This window comes from Trichoderma virens (assembly GCF_000170995.1).
Source record: "Trichoderma virens Gv29-8 chromosome Unknown TRIVIscaffold_1, whole genome shotgun sequence".
Taxonomy (NCBI): domain Eukaryota; kingdom Fungi; phylum Ascomycota; class Sordariomycetes; order Hypocreales; family Hypocreaceae; genus Trichoderma; species Trichoderma virens.
The window spans coordinates 2,355,144-2,377,911 of record NW_014013748.1 but is presented as its reverse complement, the minus strand read 5'-3'; the positions used below and the strand labels follow the sequence as shown (position 1 = coordinate 2,377,911).

Sequence of the window (22,768 nt, the reverse complement as noted above, 5' to 3'; positions counted from 1 at the left end):
ACATCTGATGGCCCCAACTAGCTGATCGTGGCATTCGCCACTCGCCCTCACCATCGAAATGTCTTGGATTTATCACGACCGGCGCCGCATTCTCAGCTTCCCGACCCGACCTCCTCCCTCCTTTTCCCTCGGAGACCTGAGACATTCCCAGAGCCGTCGAATAGGAAGTCATGCCTCGACAGCCGTGTGTTATATCGACCGCTGGGAGCGTCCGTCATAGGCCATGGTGGTGACACTTCCTCTACCTGGCCTGACCCTGCTTCTGAGCCTCGCCGTCCCAATGGACAAACGACTCTCCGCTTCCAGCTCCGTTCACGCTGTGACTTCCGCTAGTTCCCTTTGCATCTCATCTTACTTCCTCTCCATGTCGACTCGGAACATCTCGAGCTCCACACCTGTTTAACACCACCATGATACACAAAAGACCTTCGTCGTCACATGTGTTGGTATCGCTCACATGATGTACCACCATCGTTACTCTGCTCCCAGGGGCCCCCGTCTCTCGCCTTCTCGCCCTCTTGCTCAATTCACTCAATGGCCTGAGTCTGGCCGCAGCCGAGTCATTATAAACTCGTCGAGAGGTCCCCCGCTTTCGTCCTCTTCTCATATCGCCAGAAGAAGGGAAAGAGGGGAACGCAGCATAGCGAATCAAGAGAAACACCCCGAGAGAACAAGCTCTGTCCAACCCTTCAGCTGATCTTTGGTCCAACACCTGCGCCTTCTTTTCGCGTATTCATTCCAGAGAAGCATTGGTGACGTGAATTTCTGTTGCTGCTCCCTTGCGCTGCTTTTTTTTTTTTTGTGCTGTGCCGCAGTTGAATTGCAAAGTGGAAAGGTGCGTAGATGGACCCCTTTCGCCGGAGCCACCTCCGGCGGAGCTGTTATAGGAGGGCCACCGCAGCCCAAACAGCTTTTTACTATTGTCTTGGAGGCCTACAGAGACTGAGAATTCGATCCAGCCATCCCAGGAATTCGGTGTGAATATTCCACTCTTGAAAACAATAGTCCATTAGCCTTCGTATAGTTGTCGGTGTCAGTGACAGACTCTACATCCGTCCCAAGCGATTGCGATATATTACTCGACTGGTTACTATGGCATTCCATCATGTAAGTCTGCCTTGCCACTGTGCTTGGTTTCTACTTGATTGCGGCATGTTCATGATTCAAGAAGAAAGCTCATGACCCCTGGCCAGCCCTTTCAAGAGGCACAGTTTGATCTTTTCGACTGGTACCCCCAGTATCAATCCTGTCTCTCCTTTTTCCTCGAGCGCGGCCAGCACACAAACGCCGTTCAAGCCGTTGCCGCAATTGTCAACATTCGACTTCCGTTTCAACAGAACTCGGCCTTCCTAATGCATTCTGCCAACTCTGGCTCTGCGTCCAGTCTTCCTCCCACCAATGCCGGCGTTTCCTTAGTTCCCTATGTGCGCCGTCTGGTTGCTACCGGGTTCGACACCATCGCCATTCTCCACGGCTTCTTTGGCGACAGCTGGGATGCTGGAGTCGGCCCAATACACGAGAGTGAGCGGAGAAACTATCTCTTTGCGGCCAAGAGCGAAACTTGGCTCAGAGTCAAGGCTAGCTACGACTTGGAGGGCGGCCAGACTGTGCCCTTCTTGCGCCCCCTACAGAGCGTCACTGAGAAAGAGATACAGGCGGCAGAGGCAAGCTGGAGTGAGTGGCTTGCCATGCAAGATTGGATGCTGGGGCCCCGCGCGCCTCCAGACGGCCCTTCTCAAATGCATCAGGGCAATTAATGGATCATGAGGGCGGCATGTGTTTTCACTGGAATCGACGATATTTGTAATGCCTAATGAAGCGAATCAGACAACATGTGCAACGGAGAGGAGCAGCTACAATACGGCTGAATTCAAAGAACTCGGTAATTTTACAATATTCTGCCACGTCTGAGACGGGGGGCAGATCATGGCTGGGCTGAGCCGAGCCGGCACTTTTTCATAGGACAGCGAAAGATGAATATAACTAGCATTGCGTTCTTCAACCCTCCCTGCTCCCGCTTCTTTCCACCGCAAACTGCTTTAACTCTGGCCACATCGTCGTCGTTTTGCCCTTTCCACCCATCCATCAAAGAAACTCCGAGTATATGTACACCCTTACCCTTAGGGTTCTTGCTTTTTTTTCATTTGGTTTTTCTCCCTCCTTAATCACCAACCAACAAAAAAAAAAAATGAAGAGACGACGGAGGCGAAATACGAAGAAACTAAACCAGCCTCCATATCAAAACTGGCGGGCCCTCTTTTGTCTGAAACATTTTTGTCCTTCCCAAGTCACACTTATAACTCCATGACTGCCAGGGGGCTTATTGTTTGCCCAAGCCGGAGGCCCACGCCGAGGAGCCCACGGATCCTTTATCTTTTCGTTTTCTCTGCATGCCCTGTTGCGTGTTTGTGTTTGTGTTTGTTTTTTGTTTGAATGTGATTGATAGATTTCCCTTTCAACGCCATCATCAGCCGTTGATCCATGGCAAACTTTCTTTCTTTTTTTTTCCCATCGTGAAAAAGCCCAATCCTTTTTACTAAAAATCTGCATTATGCCATGACAAGGTTGACGCGTGATAACGGATGGTACTGCATGTAAAGCGAGAAAGAAAAGGAATAAAAAAAGATTGATCAGAGTAATAATCAAAATAAAAGCCGTATTAAGCATTCAGTCAACAGCCTGATTCGTACGCTTCCAGCCCGACTGCCAGGTCGAGGCCGAGGTATTGCTGCCAACCGGCCTGGTATTAACGCCAGCCGAATGATATTTCGAGAAAAAGGAGGGTATCAGTTGAGGAACCCTTTGCACGCCGCCGTGCCACACAAGCAGGGGATACGGTCTAGACTGCCAATCTCCCGCTCGAACTTGTAGTCGTATGTTAATTCTTCGTCTAAACAACATGGTTAGCTTGATTGTAGTCACAAAAGAAAGGTAATCATAGATTAGAGTCGCCACACTTACTCATGGCAATATCACGTAGAGCATAAATGACAATTCGCTTGCTACCCTCGACCTTGATGATTTTGGCGGTGCAGTTGGGCATGCAGCTGTGGTTGATGAATCGTGCAATGCCTCCCTTTTTCGTGGCATCAATGACCGTATTGTCATCGATTCGGAACAGATAACTGCTGCCGATACCGCTTTTGAGGTAGCGATTTTCCCGAATCTCTGCAATCTGCTGTCGAACCTCCTCACCCACATACTCGATGATCATGTCGTCCTTGTTGATATTTTCCATAGCGTACAAGCCCCAGTTGTGAATAGCAGAGCGAGCAAACTTGACGGGTTTCTTCCGCTTCTTAAGCTGGTTGAATTTGAAGACATCAGAGTCTTGGCCAAGCGTCTTCTTCTGGTCATTGAGGTCAGCCACATATCGTCGGTTTGTGGCGCGGTTTGCTCGGGAGTTGCCCTTGGCGATGAGTTTTTCGGCGGCCAACTTGGCAGCTTCATTCGCCGCCATAGTGGCATCCCTGCCCGTCTTCTTGGAATTGGCCTCCCGCTCCTCTCTGGCCTTTTGGACCTTGATGTGATGCGGTAGGTACTTTGACTTCTCCGAGTTGAGAATCTTCTTGGCTCCTTCAGTTCGAGCGCAGCCACTTGCATTCGGCACATAATAACCCTCAATACGAACTGGGCCGCCTATGAGACCATCAGACGTGTTGAGTTCCCTGACGCGGTTCCGTTTCCACAACCACAGCTCGGGGTTGCCAATCTCTTCGATCTGGAACTTCTTGAGCAATCTAGTGAGATCCGGAACGTCAGTGGGTCCCAGGGACAGAGCCGCCAAAGAAGTAATGTCGGGTTTGAAACCGTCGGGGAGTGCTGCCGCCGCAGTCATTGGCTTGGTCGCGAAAAGCCTCTCGTCATATTTCTCGGGTACGATCTCGGGCTCTGGCACGGTCTCGCTGGTGGGTTTCGCTTCATCCGCATCCGAAAGCTGTGATTCGGCCTCAGACTGTTTAGCCTGCGCCTCTTGTTCCTGGAGCAACTGTTTCTTAGATTTTCGTTTAGGTTTGGTGGGCTTTGTCTTGGACGGCTTTTCAGCTTGTGACAAGGGTCCATCAGGGAGAGTCGAGTCCTCTCGCTCCGCAGCCGCTTCCAGGTCCAGACCAGTATCGTCAGAGTCCTCGACGACTTTAAACTCCGCATCAATCTGATCGATCTTGACGCCAAATAATTCCTCGTCGGATTTCTTCTGTCTCTTGAATGCCTTCTCAATCGAGACTTCCAACTTCCGTTTCTTCACAATTGAGCTGTCAATGGCCAGACTGGCCTCCGTCATGGAGTCGTCTTCACCTGGGCCCCACGAGGCAAAATCATCCTTGGAAGCCTCATCATCAGTACTCATGCGACTTCGTGGGCGTGATTCCGAATGGCGAACATCTCGAGCCGTCAGTACTCTGGCATCTGCATCATCGTCAGACTCAAAGTCGCTATCCAAGCTTTTGAGACGATGATGCAAGGATCGAAACGCTGTACGCGTCGCCGAAGGCCGTTTTCGTGCAAAAGGATCGACAAAGGTGCTCCGATGAGCGAGACCCTTTGTTTTACTCTTGCGAATCCTTGGGAGGGCCTTGGGCTCCAATCGGCCGGTCCGGCGCTCGATAGGATCTGCTCGAGAATTGGGAGTCCCCAGTTTGGGGCTGGTGCTACCACTATCGAAGGCGTCTTCTTCCGTCTCTGCAGGGTCGATGTTAAGTTTCCGACGCTTGGCAACGTGATTAGCTGGATTGAGAAATTCGGCCAGAGCCGGCGCCGCAACTTGAGTGCGGATATGCCTGATGAGATGTTCAGTCATTTCGCGCCGAACCACCTCGACGGCTTCGATTACAGGGTCAAAATTCTTGGCCCTCTGCCTCTTTTCTTCTTCAAGGTCGGCCTCCTCTTCTCGGCGCTTCCTTTCCAACTCTGCCTTCTCTGCCCGATGATCCTTTCTAGGTGCTCGCTCGGGGCTAGGGCTTGATTTCGAGGCGGAATCGATATAGGATGTTCGCGGTACGCAAAGTTGCATAGCCATGTTGTAGTTGAAGAATTCGGTGTGATTAACAGCCCGAAAACATCGTTCAGCTTCGCTTCGCCCGGTAAAGGAGTTTCGAAAAACGATATAGAACCCTGTTTTGTCGAGGCGGATATCTTCAAATCCATAATTCTTTAATCGCTTCTTCATATGGGGTATTATACTGGGAAGAGTCGGGACACTTTCAGACCCAACAAATATATATGGATCATTTGCTAATTGTGAGCTAATAATTTGTGACTCGATAGTTGTGTGAGGGCGGGCTTGCTGTGTTGTTGCGGTTGCTGCTACTGCTGACGTTGGCGGCGGTGCTTGCGATTGCGACGGCGCTGTAGCTGGGACTCCAAGCGTCGGGTGAGGTCTTTGGGGTGCGAGGCCCTTGGGTGCTGTTGGAGGAGGCCTGGAAAAGCCAGGGGCAGTCGAAGATTTGGGCCCGGTGGGAGGAGGCTTTATTCGTGCCGACTCGTTGGCCAGCTTTTCTCTCTCTCTCTTGAGGACTTCTTCCAGCATGCGCCGGCTCTTCCGACCTTCAGGGTCATATTCCACCTTGACAATGTCGGCATCGACCTTAATTCCTCTAGTGCGAACAGCCCGTCGCGCGGCATCGATAGCAGACACTCGCGGACGGTCTGGGCGTTTAGAGTCGCGGTATCGAATGGTTGCGAAGCCGAGATAGCTGCCCGTATCTGGATGCATCTTGTTGCTGCTCTCTGCAATCTCGCCAAAGGCGGCGAAGATGGCGATAACTTTGTTGAATGACACCAGCGGGTTGTACTTGGTGACTAGGACCTGGGTAGGGGGGCCCGGCCCAATGGACGTTTTCGGGTCATAGGGATACGGCTTGAGGTTCTCAGGAGCATGGCGCAGGCGCGCTTTGGGCAGATAATAATCTGTGTTGATATATCCCAACCTATCTCCCGCCTTTGTCAGGCGAGGATCCGCAGGGGGGGCGTCATCTTCCTGTTCCAACAATTAGCCATTCAGCGCTCCAAAACAAATGACGCCCCCCCTTCCCCCCAACAGCGGAGGAAATATAGTTATTTATACATACCAAGCCGAATTCCTTGTATACTGGTTTCGCATTCTTATTTACAACCTTTTTGCGTAGTCGATCGAGGAGCGGGTCATGTATGCACTTGATGCCCTTGATCGAAGGCAAGGGGTCTCGAGCTGGGATGCGTTCAATCGAGGAGTTTCTGTCTTGCCGCAGGTGTTGGCCAGCGGACGCGGCATTGTCTGGCGGTGGCCCCAAAGCGCGGTCGACGATTGAAGGCGTAGACATGCTAGACTTCGCAGGCGCGTGGAGGGAGGAGGGCGAGTCTGTGGAAGTGAAGGGAGTCGCGCTCATGGATGGTCCGGCGGACGTGGCTGTCGCAGCTGGCAGGGCAGAGGAGGCGCTGAAGAGGGAGGATGCAGAGCTGGCATGTGAGCTTGTTGAGCCCACGGTACTGGGCATATCACCCGGCGACGACCCGTTGTCGTCGGCTTGCGGCTGCGGCAGGGTGGGATCTGATGAGGAAGAGGGTTGGCAACGTCGAGCGAAACCATTCGAGTCGGCATCTGTCATGGCGGCTGGGTCTTGCGCCGGGTCAACGACGTGGAGGCCCCGCTTGGCACGTCCTTGGGCCTCTGTTTTGAGCTTGGGGGCGTTGGGGAAGAATTGCGCGAAGCTCACGCCGGGAGGCGGACGAGTCATCGTGTCGATGAGCTCCTGCTATCTCGAGCGCCGTGGTGTAATCATGATACCTCGCTCAGAGTGTGGTGGTAAGGCTTGCCATGCATCACTTTTGTCGAGGCTGAGCGGCGGCTTTCTGTAGTACGCGCTAGGGCGCCCACGCGACCTGGGAAGCCGAAAATTGAGGCTCCGGATGGGCGGCGTGCGCTGGTCGCAGAGGGCTCAGGCGCTGCGAAAAGCCGGCTCAGGGGCGAGGCGTGGTTGGCGACCGCGGCGCAATGGCTGGCGAGGTCGACAAGCCGCGGGCGAGGTGCTGCAGAAGCGGGAAATGCCTTGCAAAGACGCAAGTTGAGCGATCCGAGTTGAAAAGGGACAATGCAATGGGAGACGGTCGTTTTCGGCGTAGTCAGCAGGGTGGGTTGGCAGTCCAGGAATCCGCGGAACGAGGAGCTACAGATAATCCGGGGGTGAAGTTTGTATCTCCAATGAGAATCTCGAGGTGAGCTGGTGTTAGTTTAATAGACTTTCTACTGTAGTGGGGTCAAGCCTTGAGCTGGTTGCTGTCTTTGCTGTCTTTGTTTTCTTTGTTATTCCTTGATCCCCTTTTTAAAGGGCGGACAACTCGAGTGATCCCATGATGAGTAAAGCACAGACTCAATTCACACTCGCGTCCACTGTCCAGTTCCAAAGCGCCATCATACCTACCTATCAAACATATAAATAGCACACGCCCAATAGTATAAGCATCTCGACACTATACATCTTTAGCATTGCCCCTTATGCACAGCGATCCTTTCAACCGGCCAGCTACAGTAAACGCATCCAATCAATACTAGCCTCTTCATCCATGTCTCTTACAGCCTTGTCCCAAATTGGCTCCAAACGCGACCATGCGCCAACCAACGACATACCAAGTGTGACAACTCCTTCTCATGAGTGAGTCACCACCACTTAATGAATCAGCCAGGATAAATGCGTATTCTCAGTATCACTCCGTATATATAAAGAGCCTGAAATAGATTAGACATTCCCATGTCTCCCCCAGAGGCCATCTCGTGCCTCAGCTTGTGTCATTTCAACTTGTGTCTTTTTGATATTGAGAAACCTCACCCCAGCCAACTACTTGACCATGGCCCAGAGCAAGCTCACCATCTTTAGCCTCCCCCGCGAATTGCGCGATGATATTTGGATCCTAATAGTCTCACACGACATGGACCTCATCTCAGGCCAGCACATACCCCTTGACATATACAAGACGCCCAAACAATCTCGCCAGCACCTCACTATATTCAACCTCCTTCTCGTGAGCAAAGCGGTCAAGAAAGAAATCACAACTACATTTCGCAGGCGGTGTACATTCACCTTTCAAACAAGCAGGAAGCTTCTTGGACTGCTAGCATACGGCAGCAGTTCTTGGGGCGGATCAAAGCTCTCCCTGACACAAAACCGGAATTTAATCTATGCCCCGCGCCCAAAGCTCTTGTTCAAGATGGGACATGTCACCGTGTTCCCGAATGGCCCAGTATCAGAGACCAGTAGATGCATGGACAATTCCTTCATCAACACCCGCTTCGGGGCCCGGATAAGGAAAATGTACCCTCATCCAGCTCATCCACCGGGGTGGAAGTCGCTGGACCCGAGTGCCCGAAGGCTGCTCAAGTACATACAAAAGGCCCCCTTGAAGCTTCGCAGCTTAGAGATGTCGGCCATCTTGGTGTTCAACGCTCGGGCTGTGCGGCAGCTCAGGAGATTGCGGGGAGTCGACCTGCATTTCGCATTTATACCTGGGGAGGCAACCAAGCTCCCAGTCAGAGTACCAGCAACCAAGGGTGTAGAACACCCAGTAGAGCGGCTCGCTGAAACTGCCGACACAAAAATCGTCTTGCCAATCTACAGGACCGAGTTGGATATAGAGCCCGTGTCAGTAGCGCCTCTGTCGTGCCTGATCATCGCCATTCGCCGCGAGGTTGCAAGCAGTGAAGACGTGCCACGAGTCGTCCACTTCGGAGAGAATCAAGGAGATCCGCCACTTTGGATCGACTTTGACGATGAGAGCATTGCAACTGCCAATGACATCATTGCGAAATATACCATGGGATCGCTATCGCAGCCAACTTCGGGCTGGTATAGATATTCGGCACGAAACCCCGGAGTCGCCTGTCTTGAAATGGCCGATGGACCACTCTCTGGTGAGCCGCTGGAGCGAAGAATGCTGAGACGTCAGCGGAAGGAATGGGGGAGACGGACCTGGAACGACAGACGATTTGGTCAATGGGAACTAAGAAGTAAGAACTTGGACGAGCCAAGAGCGTTGCGCATCTACCACTTGGGCCTAAAGGACATTGTCGTGGCGCATAGATAGAGACAGAGGTCAGTAACTGATCACTGTGATTGAAAATTGACTACACAAAGATAAAGGCCATTAATTTACAAGACGCACAAACGATCCGATCCTTTTCATCAAAACCACCAAAAAATTGGCCTTTATAAACTCGTAAACTCCTGTTCCATCATTTTAAGCCCAAGCCAATCGAAAAAAAAAAAAAGCAATCTAAACGTCAAATTTCAGTTCAAACACCTCCTCATCCTCTGAGTCTTGGTAGGACAAACTAGCCAGCGGAAGATTGCCGCCAGCATATTCGCCATCAGATGCCATCCTATCATAGGACGCGTTGCGATGGACCACGCCCATCCTGTCAGTTGGCTCAGACTCATTGTCGTCAAACTCATCTCGGGCCACTCTGTGTGCACGGGTCGACCGCCTAGAAACACTCTCTTCTCGATTGCGAAGCGAAAATGGTGTCGAAGGTTCCCGGGGGGATGATGCCTCTACAGAAGGGCCTACGATTCGCTGCCTTGATGATCGAGTAATGGCATGACCCTCATAATCTTCCGGTACCAGAGCCTTTCCTCCAGATAAACCAGATCTGGACGATCTGGTTACCATTGTGCGCCGACTTGAAGAAGAGGTGGATTTCCTTTTCTGCCTAGCCATTCGCTCTGCAATCTCCAATCCATCTGCAATATCGGCACTGTTCCATGTAAACTCATCCGTGTCCTGGTCGTTGCGCTCTATGGCCTTTTCTATCGCGGTTTCAATTTCGTCCTCGAGTTGTTTGTCCATTCGTGACACCCCATGAGCGTCCACCGGGTTATAAAAATGCTCATAGTAACCTTTGAGCAGATTGTCTTTATTCAGCCCTTTAAAGGTGAGGCCACTGCGCGGAAAGACATCGGATTGGTATGGTAAAGGTTGAGGGTTGGGCGGTGCGTATTCTGGCTCGTCGTGATCCGGATCCTGGCCATCTCTGAGCTGGAAGAAAAGATTCTTGGGCGCCAGTTCAGCTTGTCTCTGCCTTTGTTTCTGTTTCCGGTTTTGACTGGCGATAGTCTTGATATTTGTCTTCTCAATCCCATTTATGGCACTCTTGCCCCCAATCCCAAGTCCTTGGTTGTTTCTGGCTTTTGCGTTGGTCGTCTTGTTTCCCAGTGGAGCTCGCATCCGAGATTCTATTTGATAAGTCAGACCAGATCATCTTGTCAAAATTCACATGCCACGTACCTGTCGGGGTCATCATGGGTTTCTTGGAAATGAATGTTCGATTCTCTCCAACGTTAGCCGCCCCTTGGATCGCATTTTTGCCCGCAAATCCGGCCAAGGCATTCTCGTTACCCCGGCCCAGGTCCATTGGTGTTTTCGGATATCGCATGCCAGGCGTCTTTGGCTGCTGCTTGGCAGGAATCTGGTGGCTGAGAAGCCGATTCTCCTGCTCTCGATGTGACGCCAGCATTGTTATTTGTGCGCAGCAGAACTTGAAAGTGTAAGTTGATTGCTGCCTTTCCCCTCGGGTGATGGATTCCCAGAAAGCATATAATACAAGCCTTCCACGGGATAAACCGCAAGATGAGAACGAGCGCTGATAGCAGCAATGTTGAATTTCGTGGCGCTAGGACTGGCGTGTATTGAGAATCCCGCTCATATGACGTTGACCGGACAACAAGTGACGGCGGAAGGCTCGTCCAGCTTAGTGCATTTTAGGAAAGAGGGAGAGTTATGAACTGATGCCAAGTTAGTACTAGTCGGTGTGTTACACTGCACAGCCAATATTAAATTAGATGATATATTAGCCAAATCGATAAGGAGAGAAAGAATGAGACAGAGAGTCTCAAAGAAGCTTGCTGCTGTGCTGTGGCTTGTGCTTTCAAAGCATCAGCAATGATATTATAGCAACAGGTGACAATTTCGCATAGTATATTGCGCTTTTGATTTTTGCCCTGTACTGAGGGAGATGCTACTAATCCTTAATGATTATGTCGGCGTACATATCGGATTCCCATTTTCTTTGTTTTTTTTGTTTTCTTATAACTGCCATCTTGCGCATGATTGCGTACGCCCCCCGGTTTGACGGTACTTGCAGCATCACTTGACCCTGTTTCGCCTCTACTAAGAACCTAGACTTTCCGCAAAGTCTCCAGTTGTCATGCGCCCCCGAGAGAGATTGGACGCCTTGCATGGATAATGTTCCTCCCCTCCTGTAAATGCCGTGTAGGCACCTGTATGGGGTACCTAGTGCTCGATACCGCCTTAGCACTAAGCCTTCTGGGTACCTAGCAGGTACGCAGCCCAGCTGCTGGTAGGTAGTTCAGGTGTTATTGCAGTACCAGCTCCCCTAAGGCTCTGCGGGGCGCGGCCAGCCACAGACGAGGCATCGTAGAAGTAGAGGGGCATCAAGACACTCTCTCCTTACCCCACCCCCTTTCCAGGCTGGTTCGACAACTCTACTCTGCTCTATTACACTCTACATATTACGCTTGGAATTCCTCTGCAGTCCTTCTTCTACTGTACAGTCCCGACCCTCACCCACCAACACCCACCCACCTAAATAGCTGAAGATCTCTCTCACGGCAAAATGGATCGCATCAAGGAGGTAAAGCAAAACTCTCGGCAAAGCTACACCGACCACGCGGGCGCGGGCTAACGGCATGAGCTAGAAAATGAACTCGCTCCGCCTGGAGGCTGACGAGGCCATTGCCAAGGTGGAGGAGCTCCAGACAAAGGTCAAGACGCTCGAGCAGGAGAACCTGGCCAAGGAGCAGGAGATTACCTCTCTGCAGCACAAGAACGGCCTCCTCGAGGGCGAGGTCGAGAAGCTGGAGACTGCCATCAAGGACTTCAAGAAGGTGGCCGATGAGGGGCAAGAGCACGGAACTCAGAACGAGACCCTGCAGCGCCGACTGCAGCTGCTCGAGGAGGAGGCTGAGGAGGCCGACAAGACGCTGCGCGAGGCCAACGAGAAGTATGCCATACCCCCCCGCCCCCAGGATCGCATCGCCCATCTCCCCCGAGTTCTCGTGCTAACATGTTGATGACAGGCTCCGACAGACTGATGTCAAGGCCGGCCACTTCGAGCGCAAGGTCCAGGCCCTTGAAAATGAACGCGACCAGTGGGAGCAGAAGTATGAAGAGATGGCAAAGAAGCACACCGATCTGCAGAAGGAGCTGGAGGAGCTCCAGAACGAGATTGGAAACATTTAAATGTACTCGGCTGGCCAGCACACCCTTTAGTCGCCCAGCCTCCACGTTGTGCGGCTGGACCCTTATAGGCACCACAAAGGAAATAATGTAGGATGTTGCGGGACGCGTGTTGATAGAAAGATTCAAGTGTCACAGGGAAGCGCCATGTTTAGCAGCAGCATTACAACAATTACGTGTTTCGTCGCCATGTTCTTTTTTTTTCTTTTTCCTTTTTTTGGGGTATCCATAGATCGCTATTGAAGCTGGCAACTATATTCGTGCTTCAAAGCCTTCATTCCGACCTGCGCGCCTTGCTCTTGGCTTTGCCTTTTGCCCTTTGTCTCCTGTCCGTAAGCTGCCTCTCGATTTTCGACTCGTAACGGAACTTTTGCTTCTTCTTTTTAGGTCTTGCCGGGGTTTTTGATTTGTCTTGATCCGCATTCTCCTTTTCCTGCTCTTCATCCTCCTCGGCCTTTTCTTGGGGCTTCTCCGGCCGTTCTAATCCATCGCGTGATATTGAGACCGACTCCACTGTGACTGTTGTGTATCGATCTTCGTCTATGTACTCCTCCTCGTGATCAACAATGTCAAGATTTGGTCGGTCTGGAAATCCGGCCCATTCTCCCTCGTTGGCTTCTTGATCTGACCCTGATTGCTCATCGGCGCTATCGACCTCAATGGCACCAGATTCCCGAAGCAGCTTGTTGACGTGCTCGACGTGCTCTTCAACTTCTCGCTTGCGTTCGTCTCGAATCTTTCCACGGCATATGTCAGACTAAACATGTAGAAGAAAGAGTGTAGATATAGGCCTAGGAAGAAGTAATTCACCTGTTTCCTTGTTCTTAGTCTCTCCTCCCGTGCCCTTTTGGCAGCTTCTTCCTGTGCCAGCTTTATACGCTGTTGTTTCCGCTTATGGAAGCCAGTGAGATATTCGTGTCGAGCGTCAAAGTCGAAGGAGACCTCTTCAACACCATACTTGCGCTTTTTGCTTGGCGGGGGGAGGATGCTCTTCTTTGGTCTCGGCTTCGCAAACATGATTTTTGGGTAATTTTATTTTTATTTTCGGTGATTGGTTTTTTGCCGCAACTTTTGGTCCCGTCGTTGTGGTTGTAAAATTTCCAGTGTACCTTGTCTAGAAAATAATTTGAGGCCGATTTTCAGGAGCCTTGCATTACCGTCCTTGGTAGTACTGCCTATATAGTACTAGCGTATTCTTTGATAATAAAAAAATAAATAAATAATAAATAGCTGACGACTTGCTTGCCAAGCTGCAGGGAGCCCCTGATTTAGCAATAACCGCGGTAGTTGCATGTTCGGCGGATGATGCAGCGCGCCTGTCGCACCTCCGAAGCTCCAAGTCTCGGCTTCTTAATCTGCAACCCAGACCGTCTGCTGGCCAGAATCACACAAACCACAGCGGCCATGCATTTCCAGACGATTGCGAGCCTTTTGGCGCTCTCCGGCGCCGCAAACGCCTTTTCCGACTCCTCGCCCTGGATTCTTTTGTCAACGTCGCCGTATGTCTTTTATCACTGATACTGAGATCCCTGCTTGATGCGAGCTGGAGAGGTGCTGACAAGAATGATGATGATAGCTTTGCCAAAGCCCCCAGCGCGGACCAGATCCAAACCAGCTCTTCAGTATTGGGCTTCGCCAAAGATGTCCTGTCGACGTGTCCAACCGACGGTTACCTCATTGTGTCTCAGCCTGGCCTGTACACCGAAGAGATCCGACGATCATCTAAAGGCTGCACGATGCCGCATCTTTGCAAGGTCGTCGACGATGAGCGAATCAAGGCCAAGTCCATTGTGACCGAAGTTGTTGGAAATCTCGCAGATGCACACCTGTCAGAATACATCAAGTCTGCCTGTGCTAAGCAGGGCAAGGCGGCTACGGTGGAGGAAGTCCACCTGGCTCCCTTAACTTGGGAGGATAGAGCTGACACATTCTCTGCCAACGGTTTGTCCTGCCGGAACTGTAGCAGTGAGCTTTGCCGGTAGCTAATAGAATGACAGATGATAAACTGGCACAGAGCCTTGAGAAGGCCACTGGAACCGATAGCTATACGTTCATCTTCTTCTCGACTCCGGGCGAGCCAAACTATGAAGCCGAATTTGAAGAACCCGTCCGCATGGAGCTGAAGAGAAATGTCCAGAGCACACAGCTACCAAAGGGAGACAACGAAACCGAGTGGGACAAGCTCCCCCTGTTTGAGAAGTATCAGTTCTTTACTCCCGGTAGGAATTTACATGCTCCCTTAGTCATTACCCACGGGCTAATCTGGATCTAGGCATTTTCATGGCGCTCATCACCGCCGTAATTTTACTTACTATTCTCAGTGTTGGAATTAGAGCTCTTGGAAGCCTTGAGGTGTCATATGGTGCGTTTGAGAAAGACATGGGCCCTGCCGCACAGAAGAAGAACCAGTAGTGCGTCTGCCAGTGGCAAGATATCTTGTAGCGTGGTTATGCGTGAGAATCCTGTAACAATAATTCTTTAATTTCCATTTTCCAATATAGGGTATGTGATTGCTTTTTCGCGGGTATCATATCAAACAATACACTTTTCTAGTGGCTCTGAAGGGATAATGTGAAGAGGAATTGCATCGTGTGAAGACGTGAAATGTTTAATTTTTCTCTATCCGGCCATCTTGGCCATGTCTATCGACCAAACAAACGCCTATACTCCCATCATTCCGAAAAGTGACAATGTCCCTCCCCTCATATTTTAGTTACCTATGTTTTTCACCCACCCGTCAGTCCTATGCCAATCCCTCCCACGCTCTTCAGCAGCAGCATAAAAAATTTACACCAAGTGGCTCGGCAGCAAGAAGTTGGCAATGCCCTCCTTGACGGCATACGAATGGCCGCAGTTGGCACACACCAGCTTTCCCTCGGAAATCTGCGTCTCCAGCAGCAAGTGGTGCAAGTCCCGCACCAGCTTCTCATCAGCCTGCAGCTCCTCCTGCGTTGGCGCCTGCTCAGGCAGAGGCGGAAAGCCGAGCTGTTATCGAAGTTTCCAGGGTTAGCTGTTTACGCCTAGGTGCGATGGTTTTATGTTATATGGTGGAAAAGAAGATACTTGCCTCTGATGAAGTCGTGCGCAGGGCTGCCCAGTCGAGGCGTGGCAGCACGTTGATGAGCATGTCTGGGTTGAGCTCGATTTCATCCTGGACGAGTTCTGCGTCTTGAGGGTGGAGGGGATATGAGCTGGAGGAGGATTTGCAGGCCTTGACGGCGCAGGTGAGGAAGTTGAGACTGAGGACCTTCATTTTTGCGTCTTTTCTTTTCTTCTTCTTTCGTCTTGTGATTTTCGTTCAGTTTTGGTACTTAATGTTCTTTATGTAGGTTGATATTCTGTATGAAAATATCTATTAACTTAAGCAGACTCTTTAGTACTAGCCTGCGACGCAGCGTTTTCCCTTTTCCCAAAGCGGATCTCCAACTTTTTCCCCCCTCCAACAGTTGCACGACCCACGTGACAGGGGACTGGCGCTTCCATGTAGATGGCTCTACAACATACAGATAGAGATAGAGAAAAACATACAGAAAAGCGTACAGAGACAAAAATGGCAAGCCTATACAAGCAATTGATGGAATTTCGACACAATGCACTTGAAAGGAACTCTCGGTAACCAAAAATTTGACATTTTATTTTATACGTATGCTGCTTCATATCTATCTCACTACATCAGGCCAGGGTCTTCTCATGGACAGAGCGAGACTTCTTCCTGTATCGGAGAGTGAGGCCGACGACGGTAGCGCCAACGGCTGCATACATGACCACACGGAGCGCTCCAAATCCTCCAGAACCCGCGGCGTCAGCATCAGCACCAACAGTAAGAGTTTCAGTACCGGCAACTCCCGTTGCAACCGCCGCATCCGTAGTGAGGGGCTCTGAAATCAAAGACCAGACTCATCAGTATACCAGGTTTGAGAGGGAAAATCGAAAGAGTTGGAGTCTACCATGTAAAGATAAGATTTAGAGCTCGACGTGAATACCTTCGGGAGGGACCTCCAGCTCGCCACTCTTGGCGATCTTGACAGTCTTTACTGGGCGGTCGCCGGCGGCAGTCGGGGCGTTTTCAATCTTCTCGACAATGTCGTAGCCCTCGAGAACTTCGCCGAAAACGACGTGGCGGCCGTCAAGCCATCTGTTGCGCATTAGTCAGTCAAGGGGTCCTGTGGAGAAGAAGAGGGAGGAGGAGAGGAAAAGCAATCATACGAGGTAACAACAGTGGTGATGAAGAACTGGGAGCCGTTGGTGTCGGGTCCGGCGTTGGCCATGGACAGGAGACCCTTCTTGGTGTGCTTCAGCTTGAAGTTCTCATCCTTGAACTTGTTGCCGTAGACTAGACGCAGTAGCAATGTTAGTCAAAAGGGCACCCCGGGAATTGTCTCTGGAGCCAGACTTACTCGACTTGCCACCGGTGCCGTCGCCCTTGGTAAAGTCACCACCCTGGATCATGAACTGCTTGATAACACGGTGGAAGGTAGAGCCCTCGTAGCCAAAGCCCTTCTCGCCAGTGGCCAGAGCTCGGAAGTTCTCAGCGGTCTCGGGGACAGTCTTTCCGTACAAACCCAGGACAATGCGGCCCAGCTTCTCGTCGCCGTGCTCAATGTCAAAGTAGACCTTGTGGGTGATCTTGGGGCCCTTGGCAGCCTCGGCCGTCTTGACGAAGAAGAGCAATCCCACCACCAGCACAATGGCGGTGGCAAAGAGCCGTCTGAAGCTCAACATGGTGAATGACTGGACTGGTGACAATACAATTGATGTGTCGAGAAGCGGGAGAGGAAGAGCTGCTAGTAGGAAGATGGACAGATATACACCTTGCTTACTTAAGGTGGTATCGCAACTTGCAGCTCGGTCCGTTTCAACGCTTTTCCCCGCTTGGCCGCTTTCAAAGTGTTTGAGAGCTCCACAAAGCGTCCCCTGGCCTTCCCTTTTTGGGGTGTGGATTTAACCAGCATTTAGCCGGCTGGCACCACCACAATAGCCTTGTCGAGATTTCTCAAGGGCTCAAGTAGAGAGAGACTGGCGCATTGGTGGTGTTTTGGTTGCTTCTAGAGTGTGAACCTGCAATTCGACATAGACATACAAAATGGTACTCAATTCTTGACAGTCGCTCTACGCTGAAGATGCACAATGAGCTAACAAGCGATGTATTCTAGGTGTTCATCCTGGGAGTCAGCTTCCACGAGGGGCAGCTGGTCAAGGTATGAAAGACCTGCGAATCGACGCACGGTTTGCGATACTAGATTCTAATACTCAAGCAGAAAGCCCTCGAGTCCTTCTATGCCCTCGGCCCGACAACCTCTGCCCGCATCATGGCCAAATACTCGATTCACAACCTCGCCAAAGTGGGCTCATTAGCACCTAGGACGGTGACTTCCCTTACAGCCGAGTTGTCGCAAATGTCGATAGAGACCGACGCAAGGAGACAAGTACAGGAAAACATCAGGAGATTGAAGGACATAGGCTCGTACCGAGGTAGGCGGCATGCCATGGGTCTGCCTGTCCGGGGCCAGCGAACGAGGACACAGACGGCGACAGCCAACAAGCTCAACAGAGTCGATCGCAGGGCTTAGAATTCTGGCTGAGCTGCTGATATTATTGTGGCGGACGGAGAGGGCACGGAGTTTCGGGATACGCAAACTGGGTTGTTGCAATTTACAGCCAAATCAAAGGATGGGAATGCGCCAAAAAGAAAATCGCCTACATGTGCCAGGCCTTGTATAATACGAGTATATGACGAAAAGCAAAATTTATCCCCTTCACACAATTGCGTTGCCTTTACGACGGAATGATGGCAAAGGATCGTACGAGAGGGATTCCGTGTCTCTGCAGCCAAAAACAAAAACCAGACATTCATTTGCTCTACCAGTTGGTTATTCTGTTGCAATTTAATCGAATAGACAGCCAAAAAGGAGAAGAAAGCAAAAACAAAAACATACAACAGCCGGTGTTCGCTGATGGTCACCCACTCAACTACTAATCTGCCTCTCATTAGCTTGACTCTGGGAGAGCGGACGGGATCCCGTATATTCTAATGGATATGGTCGTATGTGCTTGATCACAGAGGCAATTCAGTTTAAGTAGACAAGTTGACTGATGATATCAAAAAGCAAAAAACATACAACAGCCGGTGTTCGCTGATGGTCACCCACTCAACTACTAATCTGCCGGTTAGTGGCTTGTCTATGGGGGAGCAGACGGGACCCCGAATTTTCCACTACCTATGGTCGTATGTGCTAGACTGTAGGGATACTTTGATCTATATGCACACGTTGAATGAAGAAAGTGAAAAATGCAAAAACATCAACAGCTGATGTTCGCTGAAGGAACCTACCCTAGGTAATCATCGAACTTACGCAAGCTTTGGCCAACTCAGCCCTTCATTATATGCTGAAACCAGTTGCCGTTTCCCACGGAGCGGATGAAGCCCCCGTCTATTCACCCCCTGTTTTATTTGGCCCAGTTTACTTTTCTTCTGTCTAGGCTCTCTGATATATCACAACATATTTTTTTCATTATCCAGACTTGAGGCTTTGTCCCCGTTCCCTCTCCTCACGCTGTACCACCACGCCCTCCAACACCCCATGTTGCCTGCGCCTCGACAACACCAGCCTTGATAGCCGGCAGCTCCCTACCCCGTCTAGTTGGCCACGCCAGGAACTTGGTTTCGGCTAGGTACCTCAAGAAGCGGCCAACAGCTTCCCTGCTAATGCCCTCTCCAGCACTCTCATCGACACCTGTCCACCGGTCTGCATCAGCCTTGAGGACAGCAACGGCATTGCGATCATCTAATTCCGGCGCGCGAGTGTTTGTGGGGAGATTGTTCGTCGCCATGTGGAAAAGAGGCATCAGAGCGTGCTGTTCATCGTCCTTCTGGACAGACCCTGCCGAGACAAAGGTCTCGAGCTGGGCCTTCCAGTGGTCGTAATCCACCTCAGGAACATCGTAGCCGTAGTAGCTCAGGATGGAGAGATACTCGTTCATGCGCAGGCGAGGATGGGCAGTGACGTGGACAACGTGGACACCGACATCGTTGCTGCCGCTGTTGCTGTTTGCAGTTTCGGCTGGGACGGGGTTCAAGCTAGCTGCAACGACGACAGTAGAGACGTGACCAACAGGCACAGCGTTGACTGTGTTGATAATGTGCGGACGGCTAGACAGCTGGATACAACCCTTGAGCATGCGGATAAGAAAGTCATCGTTGTTGCACACGCCGGTGGCAGCGTCTCCAAGGATATAGCCAGGTCGGACGACAGATCCGAGGAGGCCGCGTCTACCAGCCTCGCGGACGAGCTGTTCAGATACCTGTGGCCCGTCAGAATGGATGTTACTCAATGGCAGAAAAGACGTCTGTGGAGGCTACTTACCCATTTGGACTGGCCATATCCGGTGCCGAGACCGCTGCGACTACCCATCATGTCATCTGCTTCCATGACAGCGCCTTGTCCAGTGCTGGTTTGCTCATGTGACAGTTTGATATAGTGATCCGTGTCTAGAACGCTTGTCGAGCTAACGAATGAGAAAAGCTTAGGCTTGCCCTGGTTACAAAGCCGCAGAGCATCGATTGTTGATAGAACATTGCTACGCTCGAGATGCTTATACTGCTTTACCCAGTGGACGAGGGCGCCGTTATGGATAACCACATCGACAGCGTCGCCAAGCATCTTCCATGTGTCGTCATCAATTCCAAGACGCGGCTGTGCCAGGTCACCAATAACTGCACTGAGCCTAGTGGCCCAAGAATCCTGCCATACACCGTATCCGCGGAGTGACTTCTGGAGTCGCTCGAGGGCGGCCGAGACGCCCTTGGTTCCACGGATATGGGCGATGACATGTACGTTCTCGCGCTCGAGTAGGTCCCTAACGATGTAAGAGCCCAAGAAGCCCGTGGCGCCAGTCACAAAGACGGTCGTCTTGCCTGCCGGTGAGAGTGCCGCGGGGTCCGCCGTCTGATACTTGGCATCGAGGGTACCGAGCAGCTTGTCAAGTGACTGGGCATATGCAGCCTCGCCGTTCTCTGTCGCGCCCGAATCATCCTTGCCCTCACGCAAGCGGTCAATCTGTGTGCTAAGAGCCCTGAGCGATGAGTTCGCGTATAGTGAGCTAATGGTCACGTTGGCCCCCATGTTCTTGCGGGTATTGAGAAGAAGCTGCTGGGCCAGCAGACTGTGCCCACCAGTTTCAAAGAAATCAGACTCGGGATGCAGAGTCTTGGCATTCAAACCATTGATCAGTGTTGCCCACTGCTCCGCCAGTTCCTTTTCGGTGCTGCTGAGTGTTTCCCATCTCTTCAGATCCTCCTCTGAAGCCTCTTCCGAGATCAGGGCCGCATCCGGGAACGGCAGGTTTGGGCTGTCAACTTTGCCGTTGGGGTTCAAAGGCATCTTCTTCAGGAAGATGAAATAAGTCGGCACAGCATGGACTGGCAATCGAGACTTGAGATGATCCCGAACCTCCGTTTGCATTGGCCGGTAGCGCTTGGAATACACGGTGACGGGTCCGATCTCAGTACCTTGCTCCTCAGTGTCGTCCAGGCTGTGTTCTGCTAGCCACTTAAGCCACTCTTGGTGTTCAGGCACAATGTAGCTGACTAGTGTTGGCTCTTCGTTCCGATCTCTTCGGAGCAGCGTCTTGCACTCGCGGACTAAATGGTGTCCTCTCAAGTTGGTATCGATCTCATTGAGCTCGATGCGGAAGCCACGAACTTTGACTTGATCATCAGCTCTGCCTGTAATTGCGCAATTACCAGAATCGTCCAAAAAGTACCCCAAGTCGCCGCTCCTGTAGATTCTGTCTCGCGGGCCTTTGTAGTACTTTCTCCAGAGCTCGTTGGCGGGATCGGCAACTTTGTTATCAGCCTCAGCCCACTTCTGGTTGTCGACGAACCAGTTGTCGAGGAACTTTTCCTTGGTTTTCTCCAGGTCGTTCAGATATCCGTAAAGTCGAATGTTAGCAGGACCCTATCACCAAAAGGGGGGGAGACTTATCTCGGCCAAGCCTGCTGCTCTTAGCATTATCTCGCCGACCTCGCCGACGCCGCAAAGCTTGGTTGGATCCTCCCGGTTGACTACGAGGAGCTGGACGTTCTCGATGCCCTTTCCGGCAGGAACAATATCGCCAAATTTATCCAATGCATTCGGATCTTCGGCGTGGCTCTTGATGTGGTAGTATGATACGCTGCGGCTCGTCTCAGTGGTACCATACGCAGCGCAGATCTCGGCGTTAGGCGCCAGCTTGCGGAGCGCAGCGCAATCCTTCTTGGTCAGAATATCACCAACGTAGAGAACCCACTTCAATGAAGGGAACTCTGCCTTGGCACCGCCGCACAAGATTTGGCCCATCGCGGGCGTCAAATGGACCGCGTTGGGTTTGTGATCGCGGAACCACTCAGCTAGCCTTTCGTGGGCGATATTCTCGCGAGCAGGGCAAATCAGCTCCCCACCCATGAAAATTGGACTGAAAATGTCTCGCTGGATAGGATCATGGCTTATGCCACTGTCATTGGTTGGTTAGCAGAGCTATAACGAATATCATCTTTGATAAAGCTTACCTTAGACAAGCGAACTTTGTGTCCGGGGTCCAGTTGAAAGTTTTGGCCATCCACGGGTAGTACTTGGTTAAGCTGTAATGTCTACCCAGCACGCCCCTGTACATAGTCAGCAAATGTCCGAACTTTAAGAATTGCCGGATTCTCGTACTTAGGTGTGGATGTCGTGCCACTGGTAAAGCTCAAGATACTCGTTGAGTCCGGTCCCACCAGAACATCTGGAGGCGCTGATGCCTTGCGTTCAGTGTCGGTAAAGACTTCCTTCCCGTCAACCTCGCCGCCGGTAAGGTGGCCATCATCGCTCATCCGTAGCTCGGGTACTCGTAACTTGAGAGACAGTTCCTCATCAATGTACTTCTGGACACGCGGCGCAAAAGTACCATTCTCGTCCCTGGCCCTGCCAATCGTGATGAGAGCCTTTGGTTGTGACACTTCAAGATAGATCTGTTGTCTCGCCGGGGGGTACGCGGGGTCCAGGACAGTAATGGTGGCGCCGGCAGCAAGGGTTCCCATGAAGGCGATGACGAGTTCGACGGAACGGTAGGCATAGATCATGACGACATCGCCATTGGTGATGCCAGCTTCATGGAGCTGGTTGGCCAAGATGTTGGACGCCTCGTAAATCTGCTTGTAGTTGAATCTCCTCTCGGGCGTGGTGGAGGATGCCGTTTCGGTGACGCATGGCGCGCCAGGATTCTTCAAAGCATTCTTGTGGAATATCTCGTGGATGGGGCCGACGAAGCCGCTCCAATCGAGGCCAATGGTGGGATCGGGAAGCCCCATGACGGTAATATGGCAGGATTTATACAATGAGTCGTGTCTATCGACATGGAAAGGTAAAGCACAGCTCCGAGCTCGAAGACGAAAAGAATTCTGCCACAGTCCGATCTTCGGGGGAGGGGCACCGGGGAGGGGCAGTTTTTTTCTATTGCGGTAGGCGGTGACTCGCCGTTTGCGCCTAAGCACCATCTGGCGGCCCACTAATAGCACTGTACATAC

General features: G+C 51.5%; 14 protein-coding genes across 15 annotated transcripts; 8 read left to right on the top strand and 6 right to left on the bottom strand.

The window, feature by feature from the left end:
• Positions 1-161: 161 nt before the first annotated feature.
• On the top strand, positions 162-1,080 carry TRIVIDRAFT_185517 (uncharacterized protein; the record flags this gene model as incomplete). The annotated part of the gene is made up of 2 exons (XM_014106213.1): positions 162-835; positions 960-1,080. The coding sequence occupies one exon, from the start codon at positions 224-226 to the stop codon at positions 401-403; it is 180 nt and encodes a 59-aa protein (XP_013961688.1).
• Positions 162-1,081, top strand: TRIVIDRAFT_110999 (uncharacterized protein; the record flags this gene model as incomplete). Its single annotated transcript, XM_014106212.1, has 2 exons — positions 162-835; positions 960-1,081. The coding sequence occupies one exon, from the start codon at positions 458-460 to the stop codon at positions 695-697; it is 240 nt and encodes a 79-aa protein (XP_013961687.1).
• A 97-nt stretch (positions 1,082-1,178) lies between these two features.
• Positions 1,179-2,000, top strand: TRIVIDRAFT_211505 (uncharacterized protein; the record flags this gene model as incomplete). The annotated part of the gene is made up of 1 exon (XM_014106211.1): positions 1,179-2,000. The coding sequence occupies one exon, from the start codon at positions 1,179-1,181 to the stop codon at positions 1,755-1,757; it is 579 nt and encodes a 192-aa protein (XP_013961686.1).
• Positions 2,001-2,786: 786 nt separating this feature from the next.
• On the bottom strand, positions 2,787-6,713 carry TRIVIDRAFT_34353 (uncharacterized protein; the record flags this gene model as incomplete). Its single annotated transcript, XM_014106210.1, has 4 exons — positions 2,787-2,890; positions 2,962-5,243; positions 5,343-5,973; positions 6,065-6,713. 4 exons carry the CDS (start codon positions 6,711-6,713, stop codon positions 2,787-2,789), a joined length of 3,666 nt encoding a protein of 1,221 aa, XP_013961685.1.
• Positions 6,714-7,821: 1,108 nt separating this feature from the next.
• TRIVIDRAFT_197327 (uncharacterized protein) lies at positions 7,822-9,054 on the top strand (the record flags this gene model as incomplete). Its single annotated transcript, XM_014106209.1, has 1 exon — positions 7,822-9,054. The coding sequence occupies one exon, from the start codon at positions 7,822-7,824 to the stop codon at positions 9,052-9,054; it is 1,233 nt and encodes a 410-aa protein (XP_013961684.1).
• Positions 9,055-9,243: 189 nt separating this feature from the next.
• On the bottom strand, positions 9,244-10,483 carry TRIVIDRAFT_63237 (uncharacterized protein; the record flags this gene model as incomplete). The annotated part of the gene is made up of 2 exons (XM_014106208.1): positions 9,244-10,202; positions 10,255-10,483. The coding sequence occupies 2 exons, from the start codon at positions 10,481-10,483 to the stop codon at positions 9,244-9,246; spliced, it is 1,188 nt and encodes a 395-aa protein (XP_013961683.1).
• Positions 10,484-11,483: 1,000 nt separating this feature from the next.
• On the top strand, positions 11,484-12,495 carry TRIVIDRAFT_86018 (uncharacterized protein; the record flags this gene model as incomplete). Its single annotated transcript, XM_014106207.1, has 3 exons — positions 11,484-11,620; positions 11,685-11,989; positions 12,066-12,495. 3 exons carry the CDS (start codon positions 11,603-11,605, stop codon positions 12,226-12,228), a joined length of 486 nt encoding a protein of 161 aa, XP_013961682.1.
• Positions 12,496-12,523: 28 nt separating this feature from the next.
• Positions 12,524-13,242, bottom strand: TRIVIDRAFT_8518 (uncharacterized protein; the record flags this gene model as incomplete). Its single annotated transcript, XM_014105459.1, has 2 exons — positions 12,524-12,961; positions 13,036-13,242. Coding segments are annotated over 2 exons (645 nt in total), but the record flags the coding sequence as incomplete, so codon positions are not given.
• A 370-nt stretch (positions 13,243-13,612) lies between these two features.
• TRIVIDRAFT_86017 (uncharacterized protein) lies at positions 13,613-14,781 on the top strand (the record flags this gene model as incomplete). The annotated part of the gene is made up of 4 exons (XM_014106206.1): positions 13,613-13,724; positions 13,802-14,166; positions 14,223-14,444; positions 14,498-14,781. 4 exons carry the CDS (start codon positions 13,630-13,632, stop codon positions 14,635-14,637), a joined length of 822 nt encoding a protein of 273 aa, XP_013961681.1.
• Positions 14,782-15,012: 231 nt separating this feature from the next.
• Positions 15,013-15,478, bottom strand: TRIVIDRAFT_188322 (uncharacterized protein; the record flags this gene model as incomplete). The annotated part of the gene is made up of 2 exons (XM_014106205.1): positions 15,013-15,210; positions 15,293-15,478. 2 exons carry the CDS (start codon positions 15,476-15,478, stop codon positions 15,013-15,015), a joined length of 384 nt encoding a protein of 127 aa, XP_013961680.1.
• A 355-nt stretch (positions 15,479-15,833) lies between these two features.
• On the bottom strand, positions 15,834-16,964 carry TRIVIDRAFT_110996 (uncharacterized protein; the record flags this gene model as incomplete). 2 transcript variants are annotated; one of them, XM_014106236.1, is made up of 4 exons in its annotated part: positions 15,834-16,103; positions 16,209-16,360; positions 16,432-16,558; positions 16,623-16,964. In XM_014106236.1, the coding sequence occupies 4 exons, from the start codon at positions 16,945-16,947 to the stop codon at positions 15,898-15,900; spliced, it is 810 nt and encodes a 269-aa protein (XP_013961711.1). The 2 variants fall into 2 exon arrangements, with proteins under 2 accessions (XP_013961711.1, XP_013961712.1); XM_014106237.1 differs by having other exon boundaries at positions 15,841-16,103; positions 16,173-16,360; positions 16,623-16,956.
• Positions 16,965-17,308: 344 nt separating this feature from the next.
• On the top strand, positions 17,309-17,795 carry TRIVIDRAFT_63231 (uncharacterized protein; the record flags this gene model as incomplete). The annotated part of the gene is made up of 3 exons (XM_014106204.1): positions 17,309-17,311; positions 17,379-17,423; positions 17,484-17,795. The coding sequence occupies 3 exons, from the start codon at positions 17,309-17,311 to the stop codon at positions 17,793-17,795; spliced, it is 360 nt and encodes a 119-aa protein (XP_013961679.1).
• A 531-nt stretch (positions 17,796-18,326) lies between these two features.
• On the top strand, positions 18,327-18,536 carry TRIVIDRAFT_140098 (uncharacterized protein; the record flags this gene model as incomplete). The annotated part of the gene is made up of 1 exon (XM_014106203.1): positions 18,327-18,536. A coding segment is annotated over one exon (210 nt), but the record flags the coding sequence as incomplete, so codon positions are not given.
• A 238-nt stretch (positions 18,537-18,774) lies between these two features.
• On the bottom strand, positions 18,775-22,552 carry TRIVIDRAFT_55364 (non-ribosomal peptide synthetase; the record flags this gene model as incomplete). The annotated part of the gene is made up of 5 exons (XM_014106202.1): positions 18,775-19,527; positions 19,590-21,182; positions 21,249-21,717; positions 21,773-21,868; positions 21,921-22,552. 5 exons carry the CDS (start codon positions 22,550-22,552, stop codon positions 18,775-18,777), a joined length of 3,543 nt encoding a protein of 1,180 aa, XP_013961677.1.
• Between the last annotated feature and the right edge of the window lie 216 nt (positions 22,553-22,768).